The sequence below is a fragment of the Neopsephotus bourkii genome, unplaced genomic scaffold, assembly GCF_033783945.1.
Source record: "Neopsephotus bourkii isolate Nb327-2 ecotype Australia unplaced genomic scaffold, CSIRO-AGI_Nbou_v1 NB_272, whole genome shotgun sequence".
NCBI classification, from domain to species: domain Eukaryota; kingdom Metazoa; phylum Chordata; class Aves; order Psittaciformes; family Psittacidae; genus Neopsephotus; species Neopsephotus bourkii.
In genome coordinates this window covers 11,735,239-11,761,007 of record NW_026900781.1, presented here as the reverse complement: position 1 = coordinate 11,761,007, position 25,769 = coordinate 11,735,239, and the positions used below count along the sequence as shown (strand labels likewise).

Genomic DNA, 25,769 nt, shown 5'->3' with positions numbered 1-25,769 from the left:
ACAAAGCTGCAAGCTAATAGTACTTTTAAAAAATTATTATTAGTTCAAATATTTTTAATTTTGCTTTTTCCATCCTCTCTTCCCATTTTAGCTTGGCGATACAAAGCTCCTCAACAAGTTGTGTTTGTTGAAAAGCTGACAAAACTTGTTGTAAGTCAGCTGCCCAACTTCTGGAAGCTCTGGATTTCTTATGTGAATGGAAGTTTATTCAGTGAGGTATGGATTTTTCTATATAAGCTACTTTTAAATAACAAAGCTTCATAATGATTGTTTGAACTATGATACTTCACTGGAAGAAGTGAGGACTTGCTTTAATCAGAGAGGTTTATATAATAAGTAGACTCTTACACATTTGAGAGATACTGCTTTGACTAGTAAGGTGTCTTGCAGTACTAACCTATAGAAGTCAGAATTTTCTTTGTAGTTTTAAAAGAATAAAGGCATACAGTGGAATTACTTAGAATTCTGCTAGTGGTGTTTGTGTGTGTTCCAGATGCTGGAATCAATATCTGTAGTTCCACCTCTTAAGTCATAGCTGGCCAGCTACCTTTCATTGGTGATGTGAAGAAATAGAAAATTGCATGGAGGAGACGTGTAGAAGACAGTCATATAGAAAAAAAATGTTTTCTTTCTTTGAAACAAGAGTACTCATTTCTTGAGTTTTAAGTATTTGAAAGTGAGGATAGGTTCAAGACCAGAGCTGCAAAATGACCAAGGCCCAGAGTAGTACACACACATGCATACTATAGGGAGTCTAGTCTGGAAGTGCAGGCAGCTGCAATCAGCTGTGCTTCTAGTCCTGCTTGCTCAGATGATCTGGTTTTTACAAATTATGTAAATACAATCTTGATAATCCAAGAAGCAGGATAAATAAAAGTAGTGATTCATGACATGCTGCTTTTATATGCATGCTGTTAACAGATTTTGAAAGTTTACATTTCATAATTCATTTGATACATGTAGTTGTCTTACCAGGACAGTAGTGTATCGCTTACCATGATAATTATTATCAGATAAATGCAATAGCTTTGGGGTTCGTGTCACAGAATTACATTTACGTTTTACAGAGTTCACTTCTAGTTCTCAAGCCATGTTGTTTGTTCTTCAGAACTGCAGTGATGATATATTCACAAGGAGCTAGTCTGACAGACACATGATTGAAGTGTTGTGAAAGGCAGTTCTCTGTTCCATCAACAGGTGTTAAGGCACTAGTTCACAGCTCATCTTCACAGCTATCACTGTGGAAGTTCTGCTGAGTGCAGTTTGGACTTACTCTGGGTCCTAAAAGCTCTAAAGACCAGATCTATACAGAGAGGTAGAGATGGAATATTACAGTGCAGGTGGAAAACAGTCAAGCTTTTGGACATGCATATTATTCAGATCAGCTTCTATATCCAACCTAAAAGTTTGTGCATCTAAAACTCCTCCATTTAACTGCTGCTGTATTGTCTCATTTCTTGAGATTGATTTTGTCGTGCCATTTTTGCGATATCCTGCTGTTCTTAAATCCTGAAGTAATCACAGCCATAGTGTTCCACTACTAAATTATCCCTAAAGCAGAACTGCAACCATAGATCTCTACGGTTCTTTGCAGCTTTAGTAGAAAAGAAAACAAATACCCTGGGAAAAGGAAATTTTCAAGCTTATTTTGTCATTTTCCTTTTCTCTAACTAAAGAATGAATTTCTCAAGCAGATATTCTATTTATTGCCACTGTCTTTAAATCTGAATATAACGTGATCATTCTAATGGATAATATAGTCCTTTATATGTTGAACACAATACAGAGTACTATAGGTCCAGTGAAATGGATTCTATTTGTGATCCTTATCTTACGTGATAAAATCAAGAGAGATAAGGCACTTACTCATAACATTCAGTGAAGGAAGTAGAATCAAGAATAAACCTTAGTACTGTTGACTTTCACAAAAATAATTAATTTCATAAGGGAAATGACAGCCTTTGTATCTGGAAAGTAGATTTTGCAAATTCACCTGTTAAGTTATTGTGATTTTTCTTTTTCCCTGAGTACAATGAAAAAGAAAGCAATTTCTAGAGAAACTGAGATTTGAACTGTAAACAAGGTTGAGAAATTTTGCTCATGAAAATGACTGCAAATGGAAAATGCAATGATCTTGTCATGTCGGAACAAAACATTGTTTCTGTGTATTTGGGAAAATAGTCAACCCAGGTCAAGTGGAAGGAAGGGGATATCATTAGTTAGAAGACTTCTAGAACACCTTAGAGTATCAGTATGTTGCATTCAAGACTCAGGGTTTATATGTTGCAGACTGTAATTGTCCATGAATAAATTTCCTCTCCCATGTTGCTTGCTATTTATTGTCATTCAGGTAGCAAGGTGATTGCAACAGTTTTTTAGGACTAGTCCTGTTAAAGTGGTTTAGAGTGTCATTTCAGTTAGCTTATTGAAGACAAGGCATTAAGACATTTTAAAAATAAGGAAAGAATTTCAGCTCGTGTGAATTTTTATTTTTTTCAGTTTTTAGGTTTTGGGGGGTTTGGGACATGTGGGTTTTTTGAGTTCTGAAAGGTTAGCAATATATCGTAAGATACTATCAGTTAAAGATTTACATGGTATTTTCAGCAGTTTAAAAAGTTGAGTTCTTTGAATCACTCTAGGTGAAGTCACATATATGTGAGTAGTAACCGTTGGTCTTACCACAATGTAGTTTTGGTCTGTCTGTGCAGGAAAGGTTTAAGATTGGTCTTCAGCAAAACCACTGAGGGGGAAAAAAAAAAATAAAATCAAAGGTCTGTGAATTTTTTGTTCTTTAATCCAGCTGTAAAACAGTGTCAATTGTAAGTTGCTGGGTGAGGTTTAGAGAAAAAAGCTTAATTCCTTTTTAAGGCAGTAGAAGAAAGAAGTGCGCATTCCAAGCAGCAATGACTCCAGTGTTTTCCTTGTCTCAAATTTTATAATTCAGAGCTTAAAGTGTAAGAGTTTCATAGCTATGTATTTTCCAAAACCGTTAAGCAGTTTTATTTTTCTCTGATTTTTTTCTTACTTCAAATTATTTTTTAACTTGAAAATCTGTAATGCTTTAGCTAAATATGGAATTTGAAAAAGACAGTGTTTTCAGTTAACCATTTACAAGTAAACCGATTCTCTTAAACACTCTCGTCATGTTATTGCACTTCTTGTCCAGTAGATGTTGCTGTACAAACATAAAATAGGAGATTTTTCGAACTATAAAAGTCTGGCTGCACTTAACCCAGAATCTGAAATAACTTTTTCAGTTTAATTTAGCTTTCTCAGTAGACTCCGCAGAAGGCTAGAACTACAAACAGGAAGACTGTTAGTCAAACCATGTTTTTCTTTAACTGTAACTGTCTCGTGCAAAGCATACTCATGTTCCTCTGTTTCCAAGGAAGTGAACAGTCCACAAAGATGCTGATTATTTTGCAGAGTCTCTTTTACAGTTAGTTATTTAAAGAACATTGTCAACAATATGCTGTTCCTAAAAAAAAAAAAAGGCAAAAAAACCCTTAACCTTCATCCTCACATGTTACAATTTTGAACTTCCCTCATTCCAAGAAGTGTTTCCCATTTCACATCAGTGTCCTTCTCTGAGCAGCTTCCAGGCTGATGAGAAAATAGTTTCTTCATATAAGCTTCATATGATGCAGATTTGGACTATGTATGTTTTGGCTGTCATCAATACTGCAGTGAGAAATCATGAAGCTCATATTTCTTGAGCAACTCTTATGCTTGTCTCTTTGTTTCAAATACACATTGTCCCTCAGAATTAAACGTTAGCACACTGGCCTACAGTAGGTAGAGTTTGAGAGATATACTAACTTTGCTTATTGAGATGCCATGAGTTATTTTTTATAATTGCATCGTAAACTCATCAGTTTTCACTTCTTCACTTAGACACCCCCTTTTTCAGAATTATTTTAACAGTTATGAGATGCTTACACTTTTCAATTTTCTTATTTTCACAAGACTGCTGAAAAATCTGGCCAAATGGAAAGATCAAAGAAAAACGCAAGGCAAAGACAAAATGATTTCAAGGTAAGTTATGAGGAGGGAGAGGGGAGCCTTTCTTTCTTTTAGCTGCCCTTCATAGCAAGATACCTTCATGTCACCACCTTGAAAATCAGATTTCTTAAATCATCTGTGTCCTTACACCTTCTTCTCATCTACTGTCTAGGGTGTGGAGTCATCTGTAAATCATACATTCCAAGCTATTGTGTATAGTAAGTACATGGCTGCTTAAGTACCTTGGCAAAGATTTTTTGCTGGATTTTTCTTTCTTCTAATGCAGAAAATGATTCAGGAAGTGATGTACTCTCTGGTAAAACTTATCCGTGGAGCTTTGCTTCCATTCAGCCTCAGAGAAGGAGAATCAAGACAGTATGGTGGCTGGGAGATGAAATCTGAGCTTTCTGGCCAGTGGCTGACACATGTTATCCAGACAGTAAGGTAAATGGATCTGTGGACCTACAAAATGATGCTATTCCCAGAATATGTGTGCTTTAAGACAAATTGTTTATTGTGTTAATCTGAGTAATGTTAACATTTTTGAAAATAGGATTACAAAAATATTACTTATAGCAGATTTAGGATTCTGTGTGCAATTATAATTAATAATGTCTCAAGATGTAGCCTTATTATGTATTGATAGATTCCTTATTTTTCCATAGCATCTTATGAATAAGTTTGAATGAAATATTTGTGTGGTGCAAATGAATGAATGATACTCTATGAAGAAAATGGGATTTGTTTCTTCTGGGTAGAAAGCAATTACCTGCTTCATTTGCTATGCATTTTCCCCTCTTTGCCTAAGTGGGTGAAAATAGCATGCTTCTCACTGTAGTATCATTCTTAAATCTCAATTTACTTTTACATCTGTGTTTTGGGAAGGTGATACTCCTTTCTGCTTATAATGTCATTCTGCTTGTAATTATGTTTGTTTACAAACTTAATAATGTGCATATCATTAATTACAAAATGTCTTCTTAGTATATAGAATTTGCTTCCATTTGCTTATGGAGTATGTGAGGTTACCATAATTGTTTGGAAACTTGAATAATACCTGGAAATAATACCGTGCGTTTTATCTGCAGTTTCAAAGTAGGTAACAAAGCACAGAGGAAGTAATTGGTATAATCATGTATAGCTACTCATATTGCAGATGGAGCTAGCAGTGATGCATGCCTGTTGTCAAGTCTGCTTAGCACTTCCCCGAAGTCTGTTGCCAGTTACATTATCTGTATTTTAATCAGTTGGGGGGTGAGGGGGAAATCCATGTGAAATTTCTTATTCTGGCTGAATTTTATGGAAAGCTTTCAGTTTAAGAATTAACTTGGCATTTGATGAAAAGGTGTAAATGAGCAAGGGAACATGCTTTGGCACCGCTGTTGCCCTTTTATGAGAAGCAGTCCAATTTCATTCATATTTCACTAAAATTCTGGAATTTTACACTTGCACATATGTGATATTGGCTTGGAAATTTAACTAACAGGTTCTCTGAAGGTTGGTTATGCTTCAGTCCTGCTATCCAAGGTATAATCCAGGCTGAGTTTATAGGATAAATGAAGGCTGTTTTTTACTTTCTGGTCACTGCCCTGGTAATGAAAATTTGTACTGAGAGCTGGGGAAATTCTCTCTCCCTCCCACTCTTTTCCCCACCTCATGTTCTCACTGATGCTTGTGCTAGCACTTTAATAAAGTGAGCTAGACTTTAAAGTGGTTGACAGTAGCGAAGAAAAGGGGCAGTTTGAAGAAGAGGAACTCGGCAACCCATGGTAGGGTATCAACCAGTGCTGACTGGGTCAGAGCTTTTTACAGGTGCTGCATATACTTTTGTTTTCAAGGCCCTACACTGACAATCTAATAAATTCCTGTGACTCACACCAGCAATAAAGGTGAACTCTTCTCATGAAGTGTCATTTGTTGCAAAGTTATGAAACAGCTTAAGTCTTACTTTTCATTTACATGAAGAGTCATTATGAAGCACAGGATAGAATTTTATTCTTTTCAGTCATCTCACAAATGATTTACTGTTTTCTGCTTAAAAATTTAAGAATGCTAAAACTTACAAAACTAGACATCAAGGAGTTGTAGTCACATATGTGTGATCTTAATTTTTCTGCTTGTTTGTAGGTATTGTGCAGCTTAAAGTAGGGTGGTTGGACAGTCTTTCTCTTGTACCCTATTCTGTCATTGCCCCATATGAATACATTCCACAGGATAAATTAGACCTATAGGATAAAGTGAAGCTGTTACTGGCAAGACCTTTGCCTTATTGTAAGGGTAGAAAGTTATATATTTGTTAGGGTGAGTTATGTTAGGAAAAAGATTATCTTAGGTATGTGACAGCTACATGCTCCCATAGAAATTGAATCAACTCTATGTACAGGACTTCTGTGCAGCCTAAAGTCACTTAAACTTCTCACAGATGGGTATTTACATGGCTGATATAGTGCAGATTTATGTAATCTACTAATTCAGTAGTTACGCTGAGCAGAGAGCTGTCTGGTTAATGATAGGTTTACACCCAAGGGGTAAGGAACTGGAGCCTACAGATGGATAATTGGGAATGTTCCTCTTACTGTTCAAACTTGCTTGCGCCTTCTTAGTCCTGTTCTTTGACATTTTCTAGAATCTGTGTTTTGCTCAGTGCTAGCAGTAGGGCAGACAGCAATGATGGCGCTTGAAGTGCCCTTGCTTAAATTTCCAGGAGTTGGATACAAGCAGAGAACCTCCTTTTGTGCCCCTAATTAAAGTCTCAGCACAACTGCAGCAATCAGTTATAGTTAAAAGCTGAAATGCTGTTACTTGCTATTTCTAAAGCAAAAAATGGAAATTAATGTTTCCATCCTCAGCTATAGTGATTTGTGCCTGGTCGGAGTTGGGAGCAATACAGCAAATGGGTTCCTCTGTTCGTAATGTAGTAGCTGTATTTTGGCTCCTTTAATGTATGTACTCTTGGCAATCAGATGCACATCATTTATGACAGCTTGATGGCTGTTTCTGTTCTAATGCAGATAAACAGTATCTCAGAAACCCTGTTGTGGACTTAGGATTTCCTGAACACAGGACATAGATTCATACACACAGAAAATGTCTAAAAAAGTCACCCAAAAAAAACCCCACATATCAGCTTGAAAACCCTGCGGATTTATACTTCAGTCTAACTTTATTTGCTTTCCAGGCTTAGTTACGAGTCTCTAACTGCACTTGAGATACCCAATGATATGCTTCAGATCATCCAGGATCTTATTTTGGACCTTCGCGTACGTTGCGTTATTGTGACCTTACAACACACAGCTGAAGGTAATAGAAGGCTGCAGGTTTATCACTTACTGTTGTTGGGTTTTTTTGTCTCTGATAGGCCAGATCAAGTTCTGGAGGATAACATGTTGGCAGTGGACTCCTCCGAGTTCTGTAGTATCTCACAAGTTACTCAAGTATTTCACTTTTCTGACAGAAATGTATGTTATGAGTCTTTTCTTCCCTTTGTGTAATGAATACAGTAGTTTAGATCTGTTTCCTTTGCATTGAGACAGTTTTACAGTGCAAGTGATTTATCTCATGATGCAGCTTTTCTATATTGGATGTATAATTTATTTTCTTTTTTGAGTTCTTCTATAAAGTGAAGAATTAAATAAGCAATGTCCCACTGCCAAGGAAAACAAAAATCCTCAGCTCTTTATGAAGTATTTCAGTTGTGTCCAAGGCCTTTTACTAACATGATCTCCAGGATTCCTGTTGTGTACACAGCTTTTGCCATAAATGTTACTGGCCTTGCAATCCAGACACATTCTCTAAATCTAACGTGACTCTGTGTGCATTAGAGGTTATTCGTCTTACCATCTTGTATTCAACTCTGAAACTTAAATGTGAATGAAGTAAATCTTCCAGAACTAAATGCCTCACTTAAAATGAGGACAGATTGCTTTACTATTCACTTGATGGTTTTTCCGAAAGACTGATTACACTCAATTAATTTAAAGGGGGAAAAAACCAAAACAACCCAGGATCTTTTTGGTCTTGCAGTTTAATTATTTTCTAATTTTTAACATATGATTCATCATTATTTTGTAGACTGACATGAAGCTAAGTGTTTTACTGAAGCCTTAAGTGTGCTAAGTGCTGGTGGCTATAGTAAGCAAATTTTTAAACTTCCGGTGAACACAAATCATAAGGCCTCTGGGGTTTAATTGATACAGTATTGATACATATAGTACGAGGAAGTCTCTTTTGCTTTTCTTCACTTAGTACAATTGAGATCAACTCTATTTTAATTTTTTTTTTTAATGTTAGGTTAAAAAGTTTGATGTTTTTTAATTGTAACATGGGGATGGTCATGTAGGACTGGCTGTCCTCTGTCTAAGAACTGAGTGATTCCTTGGATGTCTTGACTGTTGCAAAGGAAGGAAGTGTCTAGCTCCAAACCATTTTGCTGACAGCCCTTAGCTTTTTAAATCTGTAAGCTATCCACCTAGCTTTTCTAGTGCAGTCCAGAGAACTCCAATACATGATTAATGAGGAAGCTCTCTGCTGTCATACTAGCTTTGCCTTCTTGTTGCATCACAACAGTAACCCAGTTCTTTGTTCAGATTCAGAATTCCCGCTTCTTACATCCTGATTGCCAGCCACATATATTATGTGGAGGAAAACTCTTGTGGTAGTCTGTACCTTTTTTATTAAAGCATATTTACCAGTCTGTGTATGGATTATTCTCTATTTGTTCTGAGTATCTTTATTCATATTTTTGTGTCTTGAATCAAAAGAGGTCAGATCCCTTAAGATGCTGGTATGTTATGTAGGGTGTCTTTCATCTAGCCAGTAGCAGTAGCCTTCATTGACTGCTACTTCCATTCCCTATCAGTGAAGAAATTCTATCTATTGGCTTTAGCATCAAACAGGAGAAGAGAAAATACTCCTGCCTGAATGGTGACTTGTATTCCATATTGTTGTACTGTGTGCCTTACCTATGGGACCCTTTTTTTTGCTTTTGTGCTGTACCACCTAAAACACAGTTGCATACAGTTTTTCTGCACAGAACCAGGTTAATTTGGCCCTTGGATAAACTGTTATTTTTAGAGAACCAGTGAAAGAACAGTTAATGAATATTCTCATGGAGATATAATTACATCTGAGATGCTTTTATATATCTGTAATATATAAGTCAAAAATGTTCCTCTAGGACTTGAATCTCACTTCCATAATCTCTCTGAAATATGAACTGCATAGACAGATCAAATCAAAGTTTGGTCTCATCTCTTTTTGCATGTTGTAAGTTGGTAAAGGCATTCAGATCAGTTGAATTTTTTTAATAGAGCACTCTATAACTATTTAAATAGGACAAATCTGCCCACACACAGGGTTTTCTTCTTGTCTTATGATAAATGCATATACTCACAGTAGCCCTGAGAAGCAGCCTGTGTTCTTTCCCTCTCATATGTGATAAGTGGTCATAAAGGTCACAAAAGGCAAATTACGTGAGTGCCAGACTAGATGAGTTTTACATTAATATTTTTGACTGGAATTTGATGAGCAGTGAAATACGAGAAAGAAAATGATTTCTTTTGTATTTGTATCAATGCAGAACTGAATGCAAAAGTGAGCAGCCACTGAAACATGTAAAGGCTGACCAGTGAAATCTAAAGCCTCACAAGCATATTGCTTGAAGAGGTTTACTAAATAAGGAAATGAACATAGTTGTCATTCTGCACAATCCTTAATACTTTTTATCCTCACAAAGCCTATACTTCCATGAGATGTAGAATTGCAGGGTATGACACCATAACTAAGCTTCTTAATTTAGGTAATTAAAGCACCAAGATAATGAAAATATCCTTCAGCATGCATTAGTTATCCTTTTTTCTTGGATTTTGGGGAGAGATAGTAATTCACCGAAATTTTTTGCTTATTTAAAGGGAGTTGCATGAGATACGGACAGTTCTGATTAGCAACTTGTGTATGAAAAACTCTATTTCAAAGCCCCCACAAACTGCATGTAGTTACTTGTTTTGTTCTGTTTAAAGTTGAGTAAGGCCCCCCAGAAAGCAATGATGCAGAATGCATGTGTCCGTAGAGGAATTTCGTTTACAATACAGGAGTTTTAGATTCACGTCCTGACTTAGCTTCTGTTAGTTTCAGTAAGCCTATAGAAGTTGGCACCTTCTGGGTAATGAAAAGCGAACTTCTTACATACGCCTTCATGCATTTTTGAAGAAAGTCTAGCACTGTGGGTGCCTTGACCCCTAATGGGTACCCTTTGCCTCTTTTATAATAATTACATATGAATTAGGTGTTGTCTGTTCTGTCTTTGCTAGCCAGTTGTTCTTTCATTTTTAATTAAGAGCTGGAACATAATAGACTAGAGACTTGGGTTGCTAAATGCAGTATTTTGTTGTGATTAAAAAATTTCAAAAATAAGAAAAAAGCCCAGAACCTTCACAAAATTCCTTTAATTTTCAGCTTTCCAGTAAAAGAGATACTTCATGCAGGTCTCGCCATGTATCATAGATACGCTTCTCTGTGGTGTCAGCAGTGTACCATTCTTAGTCATTTGAGAATGCTGAATGCTTTGAAGCTTTTAGTGCTTTTTTGCTTGTATGCCTAGTCATTGCAGTCCCAATGTCTGTGGTTTATCTTTTCAAGTTCAAGGAGTTTTTGATTATGAAAATAAATACCATCTTCCTCTCCCCACTCCTTTCACCCTTTTGCTCTGTCTTGCAGATATAAAGAGGTTAGCTGAAAAGGAAGACTGGGTTGTTGACAACGAGGGTTTGACATCATTGGTAGGTATTCTTGTGTCTGTTGTAGACACTTTCTTTGAAACTGGTTTCTATATTCTCCAAGACCTAAAGTATTTTTTACTTTGCCTATATGTGTATATACTGATATCTGTAGTGATTTTTTTTTTTTTATATGAAAATGTAGGAAGATAAACAATACAAAATGGTTTGTTTGGTTACTTGTTTACAGCACTCTTAACAGATCCCATTGCCAAATATTTTTTCCTGAGCTTTTCAAAAATTTTTGTTTCTACTTCTTAAACTATTTTACCTGAACTAACTTTATGCTGCTTATTAGTCAGCAATATTTTTTCCTGGTTTGCACCTGCAAAAGCAGAAATAAAAGCTTTGTAGATTTGTGCTGTACATTGAGAAACAAAATTTAACAATTAGACATCAAGATATGTAGCATGACTTTCTGCCTTATGTAGGGTTAAATGTATCAGTATAATTATCGATGACATCTGGCATGATTTTGCTGAGATGTACAATAATAGCTTTCATTGTTAAGCATCTTATTTTAGGGATGGTTTACTGAAGTAAAAAATTATTTTTGAGGTCACAAGAAGTTCAGTTCACATCAAAATGCTTCAAAATTTAGTAAGCACACTACCATGGAATTGGTCGGTAGCTAAATAAATAGGTCAGTTATATGTTATAATGAGAAATTGAACTGAAAAACAACTAATTTAGGAGATTGCCTACACACAAACAACAAATGACTTGAAACCAGATTCAGATAAATTAGTGAGATGTTTTCTGGAAATAAACAGTAATGAGTAATGCCTAAAACACAGCAAGCATGTTGTAGGTGTGACTTAAAAACAATCCGTGAAAGCAGAAAGGGCCTGTGGGAGGAAGAGTTGCTCTGTGTGTATTATCTAAGAGAATGCTCCACAGAGTTTCTTGGTTTTTCTTACTTGCTTCTATAAATACGTTTGAAGCTCAGTAGGAGGGCATTAAGCAATCACAATATACACATTGTAGAAAGGAGTGTTATTGGGCAATTGTAGTACTATAACCAGATATGCAGCTTCTGGTCTTGGTTTCAGTTGCCACTGACTTGAGCAAGTCCCTTAACTTTTCTGGTTTTCACTTTATTTCTTTATGGTTTTGCTGTATCCTAACCCATCTTTGTTTAAAAAATACTTAGGTCTCTTTTGTATTTAGGAATTGCCCACTAATCCCATGCGTACAGCACTTCCCTAGTTACCTTTGAGGCCAAGGGTGAGGCATGCTAAATTTTCGTGGTAGCAGTTGATTGTTTTATCGTAACAGAGTTATTTATCTACTGAACAGAGTTCATTGTGGTAATATTATAGCAAAAACTGTGGCAAAAGTTAACCAGTACAAAGAAGGGCCACACCATCTCTTTGGGAATGTTTTAGGCTTAATATAGAAACTTGATTTTATGTTTGCAGGAAATACTGGTTGCTAACCCCTTTAGCATTTATATTTCAGGTAAAAGGTACAGTAAGACACAGAACCAGTTTTCCTTGGTTTCATAATATCCAAAGAATAAAATATCTGAACACCTTTCTTCCCCTGAGCTGTGAAGTTTTATTCTGTGGAAACAAAACCCAAGAGGATTACTGCTAGTCTTTTCCTTTTAAGCGGGTCCCGAAATAATCATTACAGATTGTCTTGGTGGCTTTTTTCATGAGTTTCAGGTTGTCATGCAGGTATCACTTTAACAGGCCACCTCCACCTCAGCAGTTACAGAAATAAAAGTTGCTCCTAAGCCTAAAGTTGGTGACATTTCCATAAACTATCTGCTGGATGAAAACTGGGTTTACATGGCTTAGAAACTCATTTGTCCACCTCCTTGATGCAAATCCAATAGGCTGATGGCCCTCTTTTCTACAACAGTGACACCTCTCTGCTACACACTGCCCTGCCATGATTGCTTCCTGCCTAATACCAGCAGGCAGCCTCATCTAAAAAAAAAAGAAGTGTGACTTACCAGGGAAGAGGGAAAGACAAGGAAAAACTGCCTGATGACTTATGCTGTGAACTTGTTTACAGTTTCAAAGTGAAATTGATCCATGCATCAAGACATTGGTATTTCATGTTTGGAAACCTGAAGGTTAAAAAAGTGCCCCCCAATCCAGTGGGTGTTTTTCTTCCACGTGAAAGCAATTTCAGTCTGGTTTTCTTAGAAACATTTTGCTGGAATAAAATACAGAAATACCAGGGACCGCAGGTGAAATTCTATTCCAACTTAGATCTAGAGAGGGGAAGGAGGAGAGTGTCACAGGCATCTATAATGTAGTTGTCAATCTATGCTACCATGAGCAAGCTATAAAAATCTTTCACGACCCTTTCAGAGAAGGCTGTTTGATGCAGAAGTGTCTTGTTCAGGTAAGAAAATGTGCATTGGCTTATGGTAATAATTCTCTAGCAAGCTTAAGTACAAAAGGACATCACTACAAAAAGGCCCTCTGGTAATATATGAATTGTGGGTTTGTTTTGTGGTTTTTTAGTTGGTTGTGGTTTTTTTTTTGGTTGAGTTTTTTTTATTCTCTCCACCCCCTACCTTATTTAGGATAATTTGGAAATAAAGAGCTTACCATATGGCATGGAAGTTTCTATAATTTTCTGTAGTATACGTTTGACATGCGAAAGTTAAAAGATCTTTTGCCTTTCAGCCAGCCCAGTTTGAACAGTGCATTATACATTCCTTGCAATCTCTTAAAACCGTGCTAGACTGCAAACCTGGAGAGGCCAGCGTAAGTTTTGATTTATGCATTTATTTTTGTTCTTTTTATGCTAATTACTATTGGGTTTCAGAACAAGAACTTTCAGAGAATGATACAGGGGTATAAATTCCCTCCTCTTTAATCATGAACACCCTTTTCACTGCTGCTAGCTTTTAGAATTCTGTTTATTTCCTTTGCTAGGGGTAATTGTGTATGTAGGGGGAAGATTGAACCTATATTTAAACCTTTAAAGCTGTTCTTTTAAAAAAAGAAAGCTACTAATGTAACTTTCAAATAGCAGAAGATGTGACTTTATTTACATGAGGAAAAAAAAAAGTGCCATTCCAAGGAGTTACTCCTCATTCAGTGTTGCATCCAAATTACTTGCAGAACTTAAATTCAGTTTTTCACTTCTAAATCAGCAGTCCTCATCGTTCCCACCACTTAATACCTTGAGACCCCAGTTGATTGTGATACCAGTGTTTTCTTTCAGGTTTCAGTGATCTAAGGAAGTTTAATACTTTTCCAAAATCCCTTGGGCTCCTTTGTGGGTATTGTTTCTCCTCCTTTATTTTTACAGTTGGTTTGTCTGGTATCTCAGTGAACATTATTCACAAGAATCTACAGTGCCTGAGGAATCTTTCTTGTTAAGGTGCAAAGATCCTTGAAAAAACAAAGATCTTTGAGTTGTTTCCCAGCATCCATTCCTACAGTTGTGTCATCTCTTTAGGGATAGTCTACTCAGGCTTTTCTTGAGAATAAGCCCACAAGAAGCTATTCTGCTGAAATACTATGCTTGCATCTTCAGGTTTTCCAGCAGCAGAAAACACAGGAGGATGTGTGCCAGCTGAGCATTGGGATCATGCAGGTAACTCAAACAGTTCTAAGTATGAAACTTGGTGATCAACAAAAATGTGCGCTTTGTACCCTGCCCACCTCCCAAAAGGTACCTTAAGTTGATGACTGTGTTATTACTCTGATACACTCTGGAAAACTGAGAAATATTTGTCTTAAATGTATGTAGAGATTACTAGCTGAATCTGATGATATTAAATCGTCAGAGGGTGACATATTCAAGTATTTTACTGATCGTAACTGATCAAGGTTTTTCCAACAATTGAAATACACTTGCAGGCTGTTATTAATATACTGCAGTAAAAAGGAGCAATACAGATTTTCATTAGCTGAAGAGCTAGCTTTCAATTTTTGTATTGGAAGCCAATATTCTTTGTAGTAAAATTTGATCCTTTTTTTTTAAATACATTTGAACTATTTTTATGGTCTTCTTAAATAAGAAATCATGAGCCAAAGCAAAAAATGGATTTTAGTGATACTTCTGTGATGTTTGCTTGGGAGCAACTGTTCAGATTGAGCACTTGAAAACTATTAACAATGCCTTTTCAAATCAGCAGATTATCACTGCATAATTTTAGACATGCATGATGAATATCACTTGACAAGATTAAAAACTCATGTGGGTTTTTTACAAGTAAATTGTGATGGATATAAAATTGAAAATATGCATTCAAAAGGTATAAGTAAAATGTTACTGTATTTATGTTGGGTTTAAGACAAAGAAAGACGATGATGGTTTTCTGCTTCTATTGACTGTTATAAAAGTGAATTTAAGATTTATTTTAATTTTTTTTTCTAGCAGAAAATGTACATCTTGCTTTATTGTTTCCTAGGTCTTTATAGACTGCTTGGAACAGCTGAGCACCAAACCTGATGGTGACATAGATACAGCACAGTAAGTAAAATAAATAGGACCTATGTGTAATACTCCGACAAACGCAGGTGCAAGTCTCAAATTTCAGTAGTGGTGGTGTTTTATCCCCTGTGGTATTTCATACTTCTTGTGAGTACTTTTGCCTCTGGTTAGTGATGCTGAGAAATAAGAGCAGATACTTTTTATGCAGACCAGTTGAGTGACATCATGTAATAAATATTGTGCACAGTAAGGAATATGGTATTACTTATACCATTTTATTCAATGACAAGAGTTGTGTGCTGTAGAAGCACGTGTGTTGTTTTTGGCGTGCCCTTACATGGAATGAGTTGTCCTTGTCACTAAGTAATGTCTAGTCATGGAGAAAAAGCCACCCCTGCCTTTCTTTTCTTCCCTTTTACTCTGACTAGTTCTACTGGTATTTCTGCTAAATTCTTAAAAGTTTTTTTTGTTCAATAATTGCTCATGAGCCACTTATATTAGAGAGCAAAATAAGTCAGAATAGCCTGAGTTTCTGAGAGCACTAATCATTTCTTTGTGAAGAGCCAGAGACTTGGCAAATACACAATATGCGTTAGAAAGAGGCAAATCAACTGTGTTCCTAATGCCACTTTTTTTTTTCCCTTTCTTTTTTTCCTCTGATATTTGGATAGCTGTTGGCTGGATAGATGTAAAACCAAAATGGAATCTATGGCAAACCAGAGAAAATTAAAATGCTTTAAGAAGGAAAGGTCTGTAGCTGAAATAGTACTTTCTGTCCCCAGAGTTCCTGTAGACTTTGTGGACATCTTGGACAAACTGAGCAACATGGCTGCTTTACTGTCTAATGTAAAGGAGCTTGAAACAATATTCTGATCTTCTGTTCCAATTGTTCATTTGAATCCACCATGTATCAGATAATTAAAAGCACTATAATACTCACTTTTTAATAATATTCTTAGTCTTTCAGTTGATGTTTCATCTCCAGATTTGTTTGGAAGCATTCATGAAGACTCCAGTCTTTCTTCAGTAAGTTTGGCTTATGTTTTTAAAAGCTGATGTGAAAATTAATATTTCTCAAAGTTAGAAGAATGGGTCCTTTTACTGTATTGTTTCAGAGTTATATTTTTCTTTTTTAGAGAGCAATTTTGTATTCTAGAGGCATTTACTAGTTACGTATGTCCATAAGCATAAGAAAATAGGATATAAGGTACTATGACTGGAAAAGGGAAATATAACCCCCATTTTCAAGAAGGGGAAAATGTCTGACCCAGAGAACTACAGACCACTCAGTCTCATCTCCATGCCTGGCAAAATCCTGGAGCAGATTCTCCTGGAAGGCATGCTAAGGCACATGAAAAACAACAAGGTGCTTGGTGACAGCCAGCATGGCTTCACCAAGGGGAAATCCTGCCTGACAAATTTGGTGGCCTTCTGTGATGGGGCTACAGAACTGATGGACAGCGGTAAAGCAGTTGATGTCATCTACCTGGACTTGTGCAGAGCGTTCGACACTGTCCCACATGACTTCCTTGTCTCTAAGTTGGAGAGACATCAATTTGATGAATGGACCACTCAGTGGATAAAGAACTGGCTGAATGGCCACACACAAAGAATTGTGGACAACAGCTCGGTGTCCAGCTGGAGACCAGTAACGAGTGGTGTCCCTTAGGGATCGGTGTTGGGGCTGGTCTTGTTTAACATCTTCGTCACTGACATGGACAGTGGGATTGAGTGCACCCTCAGCAAGTTTGCCGATGACACCAAGCTGTGTGGTTTGGTTGATACGCTGGAGGGAAGGAATGCCATCCAGAGGGACCTTGACATGCTTGTGAGGTGGGCTGATGCCAACCTCATGAAGTTTAACCATGCCAAGTGCAAGGTCCTGCACCTGGGTCAGAGCAATCCCAGACACAGCTACAGGTTGGGCAAAGACGAGATTCAAAGCAGCCCTGTGGAGAAGGATTTGCAGGTGCTAGTTGATAAGAAAATGAACATGAGCCGGCTTCAGTGTGCGCTCGCAGCCCAGAAAGCCAACCGCATCCTCGGCTGCATCAAAAGGAGTGTGACCAGCAGGTCGAAGGAGGTGATCCTGCCCCTCTACTCTGCTCTCGTGAGACCTCCTTGGAGTATTGTGTGCAGTTCTGATGTCCTCAACATAAAAAGGACATGGATCTGTTGGAACAAGTCCAGAGGAGGGCCACGAGGACGGTCAGGGGACTGGAGCACCTCCCATATGAAGATAGGCTGAGAAAGTTGGGGCTGTTCAGCCTGGAGAAGTCTGTATGGAGATCTCATAGCAGCCTTCCAGTATCTGAAGAGGTGCTATAGGGATGCTGGGGATGAACTATTCATTAGGGACTGTAGCGATAGGACAAGGGGTAATGGGTTAAAACTTGAACAGGGGAAGTTTAGATTGGATATAAGGAAGAAATTATTTACTGTGAGGCTGATGAGGCACTAGAATTGGTTGCCCAGGGAAGTGGTGAATGCTCCATCCCTGGCAGTGTTCAAAGCCAGGTTGGACAGAGCCTTGTGTGACATGGTTTAGAGCGAGGTGTCCCTGCCTGTGGTAGGGGGGTTGGAACTAGATGATCTTAAGGTCCTTTCCAACACTAACTATTCTGTTATTTTCCTGTTTGTTTATGGTATCTTAGTTTACCATCTCAAGGTAACTAATGAAAGTATTTTTTAAAACCACATCTTCCTCAAACTGAAATGGCATCATTGAAATCAGTGAAAATAGCAATAGTGTTAAGACAGCTGAAGATGTAACTTTTGATTTATCACCTTGTTATAAGAACTGGTCTAATTATTAGGTGATTTTTAAAGCCTATAAAAATAGAGATATTCAGTACTGTATTTCCCCCCCCCCCCCAAATAAACATTACTGAGTAATTATTTATTTGACTTATTTGGATTTGGTTTTGCTTTTTGGAAAATTGGGAAAAAAAGAAAAGGGTTTTTTTTTCCTGACACTTTGGCTTGGTGAATGTACTTTCTTCTATTCTGGTAGCTAATGAAAAAATGTAGCTATTCCATGAAAGAAACCTAGTGAGAGCCTCTTGTGAAATTAATATTCCTTAGTACAAGTTTAGATGTTCTCAGAAGCCCAGCTTTGCTTGTTTACGAGAGCAATAAGCATTCCTGCTACAATAATTAATCAGATTGCCAAATCACAGCAAGTTTCTGAATTGCAGACTATAATAATTAGTTCTTTAAAGAATTTTATTCTCGAAACACATCAATTTTGATATTAATTGCTGATAAACTACCCTTTTTGTGGCTGTGGTTTCCTCATGCGTGTCATAGGTATGAAGGTTTAGATAAGAAGAAAGATAGTAACGGTTTCAGACAAGTTTGACTTCCATAGTATCACAGTATCACAGTATGTTAGAGATTGGAAGGGACCTCAAAAGATCATCTAGTCCAATCCCCCTGCCGGAGCAGGAACACCTAGATAAGGTTCATATTAATTTTTTCCTGTCAATCACAGAACTCTTTATCTTCTCTTTCCTGATTGAGTAATGAGAACAGAGAAAGTGAGTGATCAAAGTAAAATCTATCATTGTATTTTTAAAATTCTCTTTTTTTCAGTAGCCTATATACCAGCTGATTATAACTTGAAGTAGTAGTCAGCTGTGTATCTCAGTACTAGTTATCATATTGCTGAAATACAAAACTGTCAGGAGTTCCTCTGGGTCTGAAAACCATTTTTAATCAGATCTGCATTCTTATGGTGACTGCATTGCCAAATAATTTTGTTTTCAAAATATTTGCTGGTTTTGATTTTGAACTGCTGTCTGAGGTAGAAAAATGTTTTGCCATTTGGAGAAGAAGAGAGCGGAAGAGGGTAGACCAAATTACTTAAATACTAGTTCTGGCTTCTTTGGTTCCTTGTTTCTTTGGAAACTACACCTTGTTGCATCAAGGTCACGGAAATGCCATTGTGGTATCTCAAATCCAGAATGTGTTTGACCTTCTTGTATTAAAAAAAAAAAGAAAAGAAAAAAAAAAGGAAAAGAAAAGAAAAAGAAATTTTCAAATTAATTGCTGAAATTATATTATATACTTCTGAATTTTCTAGTATTTTAGAACAGGTGACTGTATTTGGTCAGTAGCTGTTCTCCTTCCCTGGTTTTAGCCAACTTCATGTGAAAGTGAAGATCACAGAATCATAGAATAGTTTGGGTTAGAAAGAATGTTCAAAGGTCATCTAGTTCCAATCTCCCTGCAATAAGCAGGGACATCTTTATCTAGATCAAGTTGAACCACATCCAGCCTGGCCTTGAATGTCTCCAGTGATGGGGCATCTACCATTTCTGTGGGCAACCTGTGCCAGTATTTTACCACCCTGATCTTCAGTTAATTTTATAATGGTCATAATTCTTAGCCTGTTTCTTGAAACAAAGTAAAAGCCAGAAACAGCTTCCTGGAAAGCTGTCCAAACCTAGTTTTTGTAACGACATCTTAACCACAGTTCTGTATTAGTCACAGCTATTCCAGTGAATGCTCCAGATCCTATAAGAAAAGCATACATTCAGTCATCATATCTGATAATTCACTCAGTTCTTGGTGGTTTATTGACATAAATATTTTTAAACTCCACTTCATTTATCAGTATTTTTGTCACATGCAGAAAGTCAAAATACTATACATTTACAGTGTTGGTCATGCTGATGCTTCTTTTCTAACTATTATACTTTTTCTTCTGTTAAAACAAAATTTTTAGGAACAGAGACTTTTAATTGCACTCAGTAACTGCCGTTATCTGGAACGTCATACCTTCCTAAATATAGCTGAACATTTTGAGAAACATGGCTTTCAAGGTGTTGAAAAAATAACTCAAGTAAGTGAGAACACTTGAATGAAATATCACTGCTTGAATGAAACAGTTTTTCTTTGTTTTGCTTTCTGTGGAAATAAAGTGCAAGTGTTCAGATGGCTAAAAGTATTCTTGGGTCTGCCCACTGCAAACTAGTGGGACTGCAAGCATCACTTGGATACAACGACAATACGGTTGTATGTGTTCCTGTAAGGCTTAAATAGCTTGTGTGGCAAATATGACCTCTTATTCAGGGCTTCAGAAAGCTTATCAGATTTCTTAGTAAAGCTGTTTAATGTCACTGGGTTCTCTTAATGCTGAGAATAAAAGATCATTATCTCAGAAATATACTTGATAAATTATTTCATTTGGTAATCTGTGTTACTGATAGCTGTTGTTCACAAACTAGTTCAAGTTTTTTGTTGTGTTTTGGTTTTTGTTGGTTTGGTTTTTGGGTGGTTTGTTGTTTTGTTTTGGGGTTTTTGTTTTTTTTTTTTTCAAAGAATGAAAATGTCAAAGTGGGTGGCAGGAGCTGTCTCATTTTCCTGCCTTTTTGTAAAGATTAATCATTTTTTATGAGAAATGTTATGACTTAATCCTTTAGGGCCATAAACCTAGTTTATTTCCAGAAACATTTGTTGATTTGAAGTAAAATGTTATCTTTTCCAATACAGAGTACAGTATTTCACTCAAACTGATGTTTCTACTGTGCAGTACATCCTTAATTCCATTCTGCCTGAATGTTGTTTGAATTTCTGTGGCTGAAGTAATTTTGAATAACATTTAAATGAGTTTGATATGATTTGTATATTTAGTACAGTATACAAAATTACTCTAGATATTGCGGTTATTTGCTGTTGAGACAGTTGAATTGAGCTAGGTACAGTTAGTGTTGTCTATATAAGCAAATAAGGCATCTGTTATGTATGCAACACTGTCTTGTACAGCCACATCAAAGTATTGGTACTAAAAGTCAGGTAATTTTATAAATGACAAAATTCAAATCTTGAAGTAGCCGATCAATTGCAAATCTGTGTTAACCCTTTGAAAGCACTGACTGGCCTAGATATGCATATATGGGACCCATCAATCAGTAACGCTCCCTGGGAGAATTTGGATAATTAGATTGTCAGAGAGCAGTTTTTGAACCCTTCACTGTTCACAGAGGTTTAGATGTGTTGGTTGATTTATTTCAGTTTTTTGTTCTGTCACCTGAACTTCTGTAATTTTTTTAATTGAATTTATTGTTAGATAAAAAATTGTAATAAAGATTTGACAGAATTTTAGAAAAACACAATTTGGTTTTAAGATGACTGAAACAAAACTGTACTTTTAAATTGTTAGCTTTATATATGAATTTTTAATGTGATTTTGTAGTGTATGTTGGTAAAAGCTGTCCGTTGTTGTGTTCTTACTAAAGTTGCCTGTTAGCAGGGAAAACATTATTATCTAATATGAAAATACAGCAATCATAAAATGGTAACCAAGAAATTTCCTTACGTTCTACATGGTTGCTGTTTCAATTTTTTTTTTTTTCTTACTGTGCCAAATACAAATTTATATAAAATGGCCCAACTTTAGGCTCTGCTTTACACACATGCCATCTTGGTACATACATATGATACTCACCTGTAGTTATATTTAATTCTTTAGTTCAACACTTTATCATCCATTTAGTTAATTAGCAAGTGGATGGGGAATTACTCCATAACATTCATCCTAACTTATTGTTTAAGCTTCTGGATATAATTGTTTCCAGAGTTCTGATACTTAAATAAGGCAGATGGGTTACTAGGGTAGAGGCTCAAATGGCTTTAATACAAATTTGAAAACTATAGTTATAGGGAAATTCTTAGAAGAGTAACAGTGAGTGAACGGTATGGTTTTGTGAGTATTTGCCCCTCGAGCATCAAGAAAATGGGTATACACAATGGACGTTGCTGAGGGCTTCTCTGCTTCATTCCCTCATCCTGGGCTCAAAATCAAATTCAGGTGGATTGCTCATTCTTTCTTGTAATCTTTCCACCAGCTGAAAAACAAGTTTACCCACCGTTATCTTAATTGTGAATTGAACTTGAAGCAGGTTGAAGGATGACAAATTAAAGGAGATTTATCAGATAGAAAAGCACGAAAGTGGTAGTGCCTCTTGTTTCAAAACACCATCTTCACCATCCCAACTTTCGTGAATCTGACAGGAACTTTCATCTCTTTTCACTTGCACTTACAATCTGATTCCTGAAGGCTTATCTGTCTGTCTATTCCTCACTCAAATACTCCAGTTCCCTTTCCTCTTCACTTAACAGTATAGGCATGCCAGTGAAGAACACAGTTCAGAGACGTCCCTGCAGTGAAAAATCTTCATTGCTTATTTTACAGCTTTCAGTATTAAATATTTAGAAAGGAACTATAAGGAGTTGGTATTCTTGTTTTCTTTCTTAATTTCTGGTTTGATCTAGACCTGCCTATTTCCTCACATTTAAACCCCTTTGCCTCTGAAAATTGTTTCATATATGCTTTTTTCCCTGATGATTGAGGAAGATGAGAAGTAGTTTAAAATCTTTACCGTTCTATCACTTAAGCTGTTCTAAATACTTTCAAGTAGAAGTCACATGATATTTTCCACATTTTGTTTGCATTTAGCATCCATTACCATCCTAGGATACTGAATTTCTACTTTAATATTGTATGATATGCTTTGCATTCCAGAATTGTTTTAGAAGCTGTAAGGTACCTATACCCCCTGTACCTATAAAGGGGGTATAAGAAAGTCTTGTATAAAATTTAAAGTTTCCGATACAATGACAAACTGTGCCTGTCTCTTTAGCTTTCAGTGTGGCTAAGTTGTGTGAGTTGCCAAAATGTGCATAGAGAGCTGTTAAAAGAGAAATCTTTGGCAGATGTTGGTAAGCTGTCCCTATGCATCTGCTGTGCCAAGGTGCTTTGAAATAAAGCAATAAGGTTCACATATACTGTTTCAGAAAGCAGAGACTGCTAAATAAATCTGTGTGCCTGTTAAATATAGAGCGGATAGATAGTTAGAAGTTGAAAAATTACAATTGGTGTATCAAGTATTATATGAAAATCTTCATGCGTCAGATTGGAAATTATTATGAGCACATTTTAAAGCATTGACAAAACTCATGCTTTACTTGGTGCAAGATCAAGACCTCCTGATATGCAGGGGGGGGGGTGAAAATACCATGCTATTAGACAATTAGAGTGATTTGCCTGCTTTGGCATTCCTTCAACTTTCCCAAAAACTGTCTACTGCTGAGCACAAGAAGGAAAAAAAAAGTATATTGGGTAGGATGGACAGATAATATGGAAGTTCCTAGGTTTCCCTATATGTAATTACGAAACAAAAAGTGTAAGTAATTGCTTCAATATATCGAAAACTAAAAATAACACGAGATAATTTTTTTGGGTATGTGACTTAATTCTTGTAGTTAATAAGCATTTATTATGTTTATCTCTTCTTTTTTTTTTTTTCCTATTTTTTTCCCTCCACTGTTTTCTAGGTTACTATGGAATCCTTGAAAGAGCTGGATCAAAGACTGTTCGAAATGTATATTGAATTCAAGGCAGATCCTATAGTTGGGTCATTAGAACCTGGCATTTATGCAGGATATTTTGATTGGAAAGATTGTCTTGTTCCAGCAGGTAAATATCTACTTACTAAATTCTGAAATTACTGTAACAGTGATTGATAGGAGCTAAAGTATACTTTACCATTAAAAACTTTTTTGTAGTCTGTGTTTTTAGCTTTTGACAAGTTCTCATTATAAGTTCTTTCTCACAGATTTTACTTAATTCCTAAATCATTTTTCAAAAACCCTCAAATGATTAAAGCAGCTTTCATCATTGATAATCTCTTTAATGCTTGTTTTTTGTGATTATTTTGCTTCATTGCTTGTATATAATAGAAAGAATTATAAAAGACATTTTTGCTATTTTCTTATGAAATTCATTGAGATTTGTTTGAGATTTTTTCCAGAGAATCTGGCTACTTTTGTAATAGATGTAATTACAGTTCTGAAAAGGTAAAATTATAAGAAAATTCATGCTATAACAGTAGTTCAGCAAAGAATGTTAAACGATCAAAGAAGGGCAGCTATAAAGCATTTAGAATTACTGAGATGTTAGTCACTAGGTGCTTTGAGAGCCTCTGTTTTGAAGAAGGATAATATAAATGAGCATTTCCTGTTTTTAAGTAGTGAATACTGTGCACACTTAACATTTAGGACCTTTAAACATCTAATTTGTTGTAGTCAAAATTTACAGATCTAAATCACTTCTCACATGAATGCCTGGTTAATATTGAATAGAAATTAGTTGCAGTAACGTAGTACACAGCATTTTGAAGATTATCTTATATTAATTTTTCATAAATGATTGACATGACAATTTGTACTTCCTTATTTTGATTGTTTCATGGAGTTGTATATGGTAAGCTTAGCAGAAATTTTGTGGTAGTTCAAAATTTGATCTAATTTGATCTAAAGGTTGTAAAACAAGAAGCACTTGTAATCTGTGTATCAAGAGCTGTGGTGATTGCTTGCTGGGCCTTAAAAACACCAGCAGGTTTATTACTTTAGAGGTGTATCTCTTGTTACTACTTTTGTGCTTAGAATATATATACAGTTTATAGCAGAAATAACGTTGATTTTAATCTTGCACGTTCAAATTTATATCTGGATAATATGTAACTTCTCATGTTTGGAGTATGTTTTGCTTGGCATGTCTGCATTCCTACCAGCTGACAGATTAGTTGTTGTGTCAGCTTCTTTATATGTTCATTTCTTGATCTACTGCTTTGAGATCTATTTACTAGACTTAAGTTACCTTTTGAGGTTATTCTGTAGTATTTTGTTTAAAGGGAATGTTGAATTTCTGTTAGAGGTATGCTTTAGTCTCCTGCTTGCCCAACTTATTGTTGGGTTTTCACACTTTCTCTGCAACTTTTTCACAAAAATCAAAGTGAAGATGGTGAGTACTAGAAACTCCTTCTGGGTTAACATATCATGGTGGTGGCCAAGAGGTGCCAATATGAAGCAGTAAAGAAGTTGTTTGTTTGTGGGGTTGGTTTTTTTTTGTTAATCTCCAAGCTAGACATGCTAAAAAGGAACATATAGTCCCTTCTTCCATGCTCCTGCACCTTGAGGAGCTCTCCTTCTGATGGATAAATTCTGCCAAATGTACCCTGTTGACTACTGGTATAAAAGAGTATTGTTTAACACCAGCCAGCAACTAAGCATCACACCATTTGCTCTCACCTGGTTCATCCCTGTAACATGGGGAGAGATGCGGGAGGGTAAATGTAAGAAAACCCATGACTTGAGATAAAAGCAGTTTAATAATTGAAATAATAATAATAATGAAAATTGTAGTAAACAGTAAAATTAAAAAAAAAAAGAGACATAACCCTCCCCCCCAAAAAACCCACAAAAAACCCAACAACAATAACAAAAAACCACCACCAACAACAAAAAAAAACACCAAAAAAAAACCCAACAACAAAGTGATGCAAATGAAAAATAATTGCTCACTACCATCCAACTGATGCCCAGCCTGTTTCTGAGCAGGGGTGCCCTGGCCACCTTTCCCCTAATTTATGAGTATGATTGTCATATGGTAAGGGTCATATAGTATGGAATATCCCTTTGTCCAGTTTGGGTCAACTGTGCTGGCTGTATCCTCTCCCCGCATCTTGTGCCCCCCAGCCTCCTTTCTGTCAGGGTTACTTAATTTATTGTAAGCACTAC

At 36.3% G+C, this 25,769-nt stretch overlaps 1 protein-coding gene across 4 annotated transcripts in view; it reads left to right on the top strand.

Annotated features, from left to right (window-relative positions):
- Positions 1-25,769, top strand: part of EXOC2 (exocyst complex component 2) — a 127,426-nt gene that overhangs the window by 68,174 nt on the left and 33,483 nt on the right. For all 4 annotated transcript variants that reach the window (XM_061346617.1, XM_061346618.1, XM_061346615.1 and 1 more), the window contains 11 exons: positions 92-216; positions 3,967-4,035; positions 4,289-4,446; positions 7,181-7,302; positions 10,717-10,778; positions 13,424-13,504; positions 14,283-14,342; positions 15,163-15,224; positions 16,145-16,211; positions 19,915-20,031; positions 23,526-23,667. In XM_061346617.1, the coding sequence (XP_061202601.1) occupies positions 92-216; positions 3,967-4,035; positions 4,289-4,446; positions 7,181-7,302; positions 10,717-10,778; positions 13,424-13,504; positions 14,283-14,342; positions 15,163-15,224; positions 16,145-16,211; positions 19,915-20,031; positions 23,526-23,667 (1,065 nt within the window). The remainder of the gene's footprint in view (positions 1-91; positions 217-3,966; positions 4,036-4,288; positions 4,447-7,180; positions 7,303-10,716; positions 10,779-13,423; positions 13,505-14,282; positions 14,343-15,162; positions 15,225-16,144; positions 16,212-19,914; positions 20,032-23,525; positions 23,668-25,769) is intronic.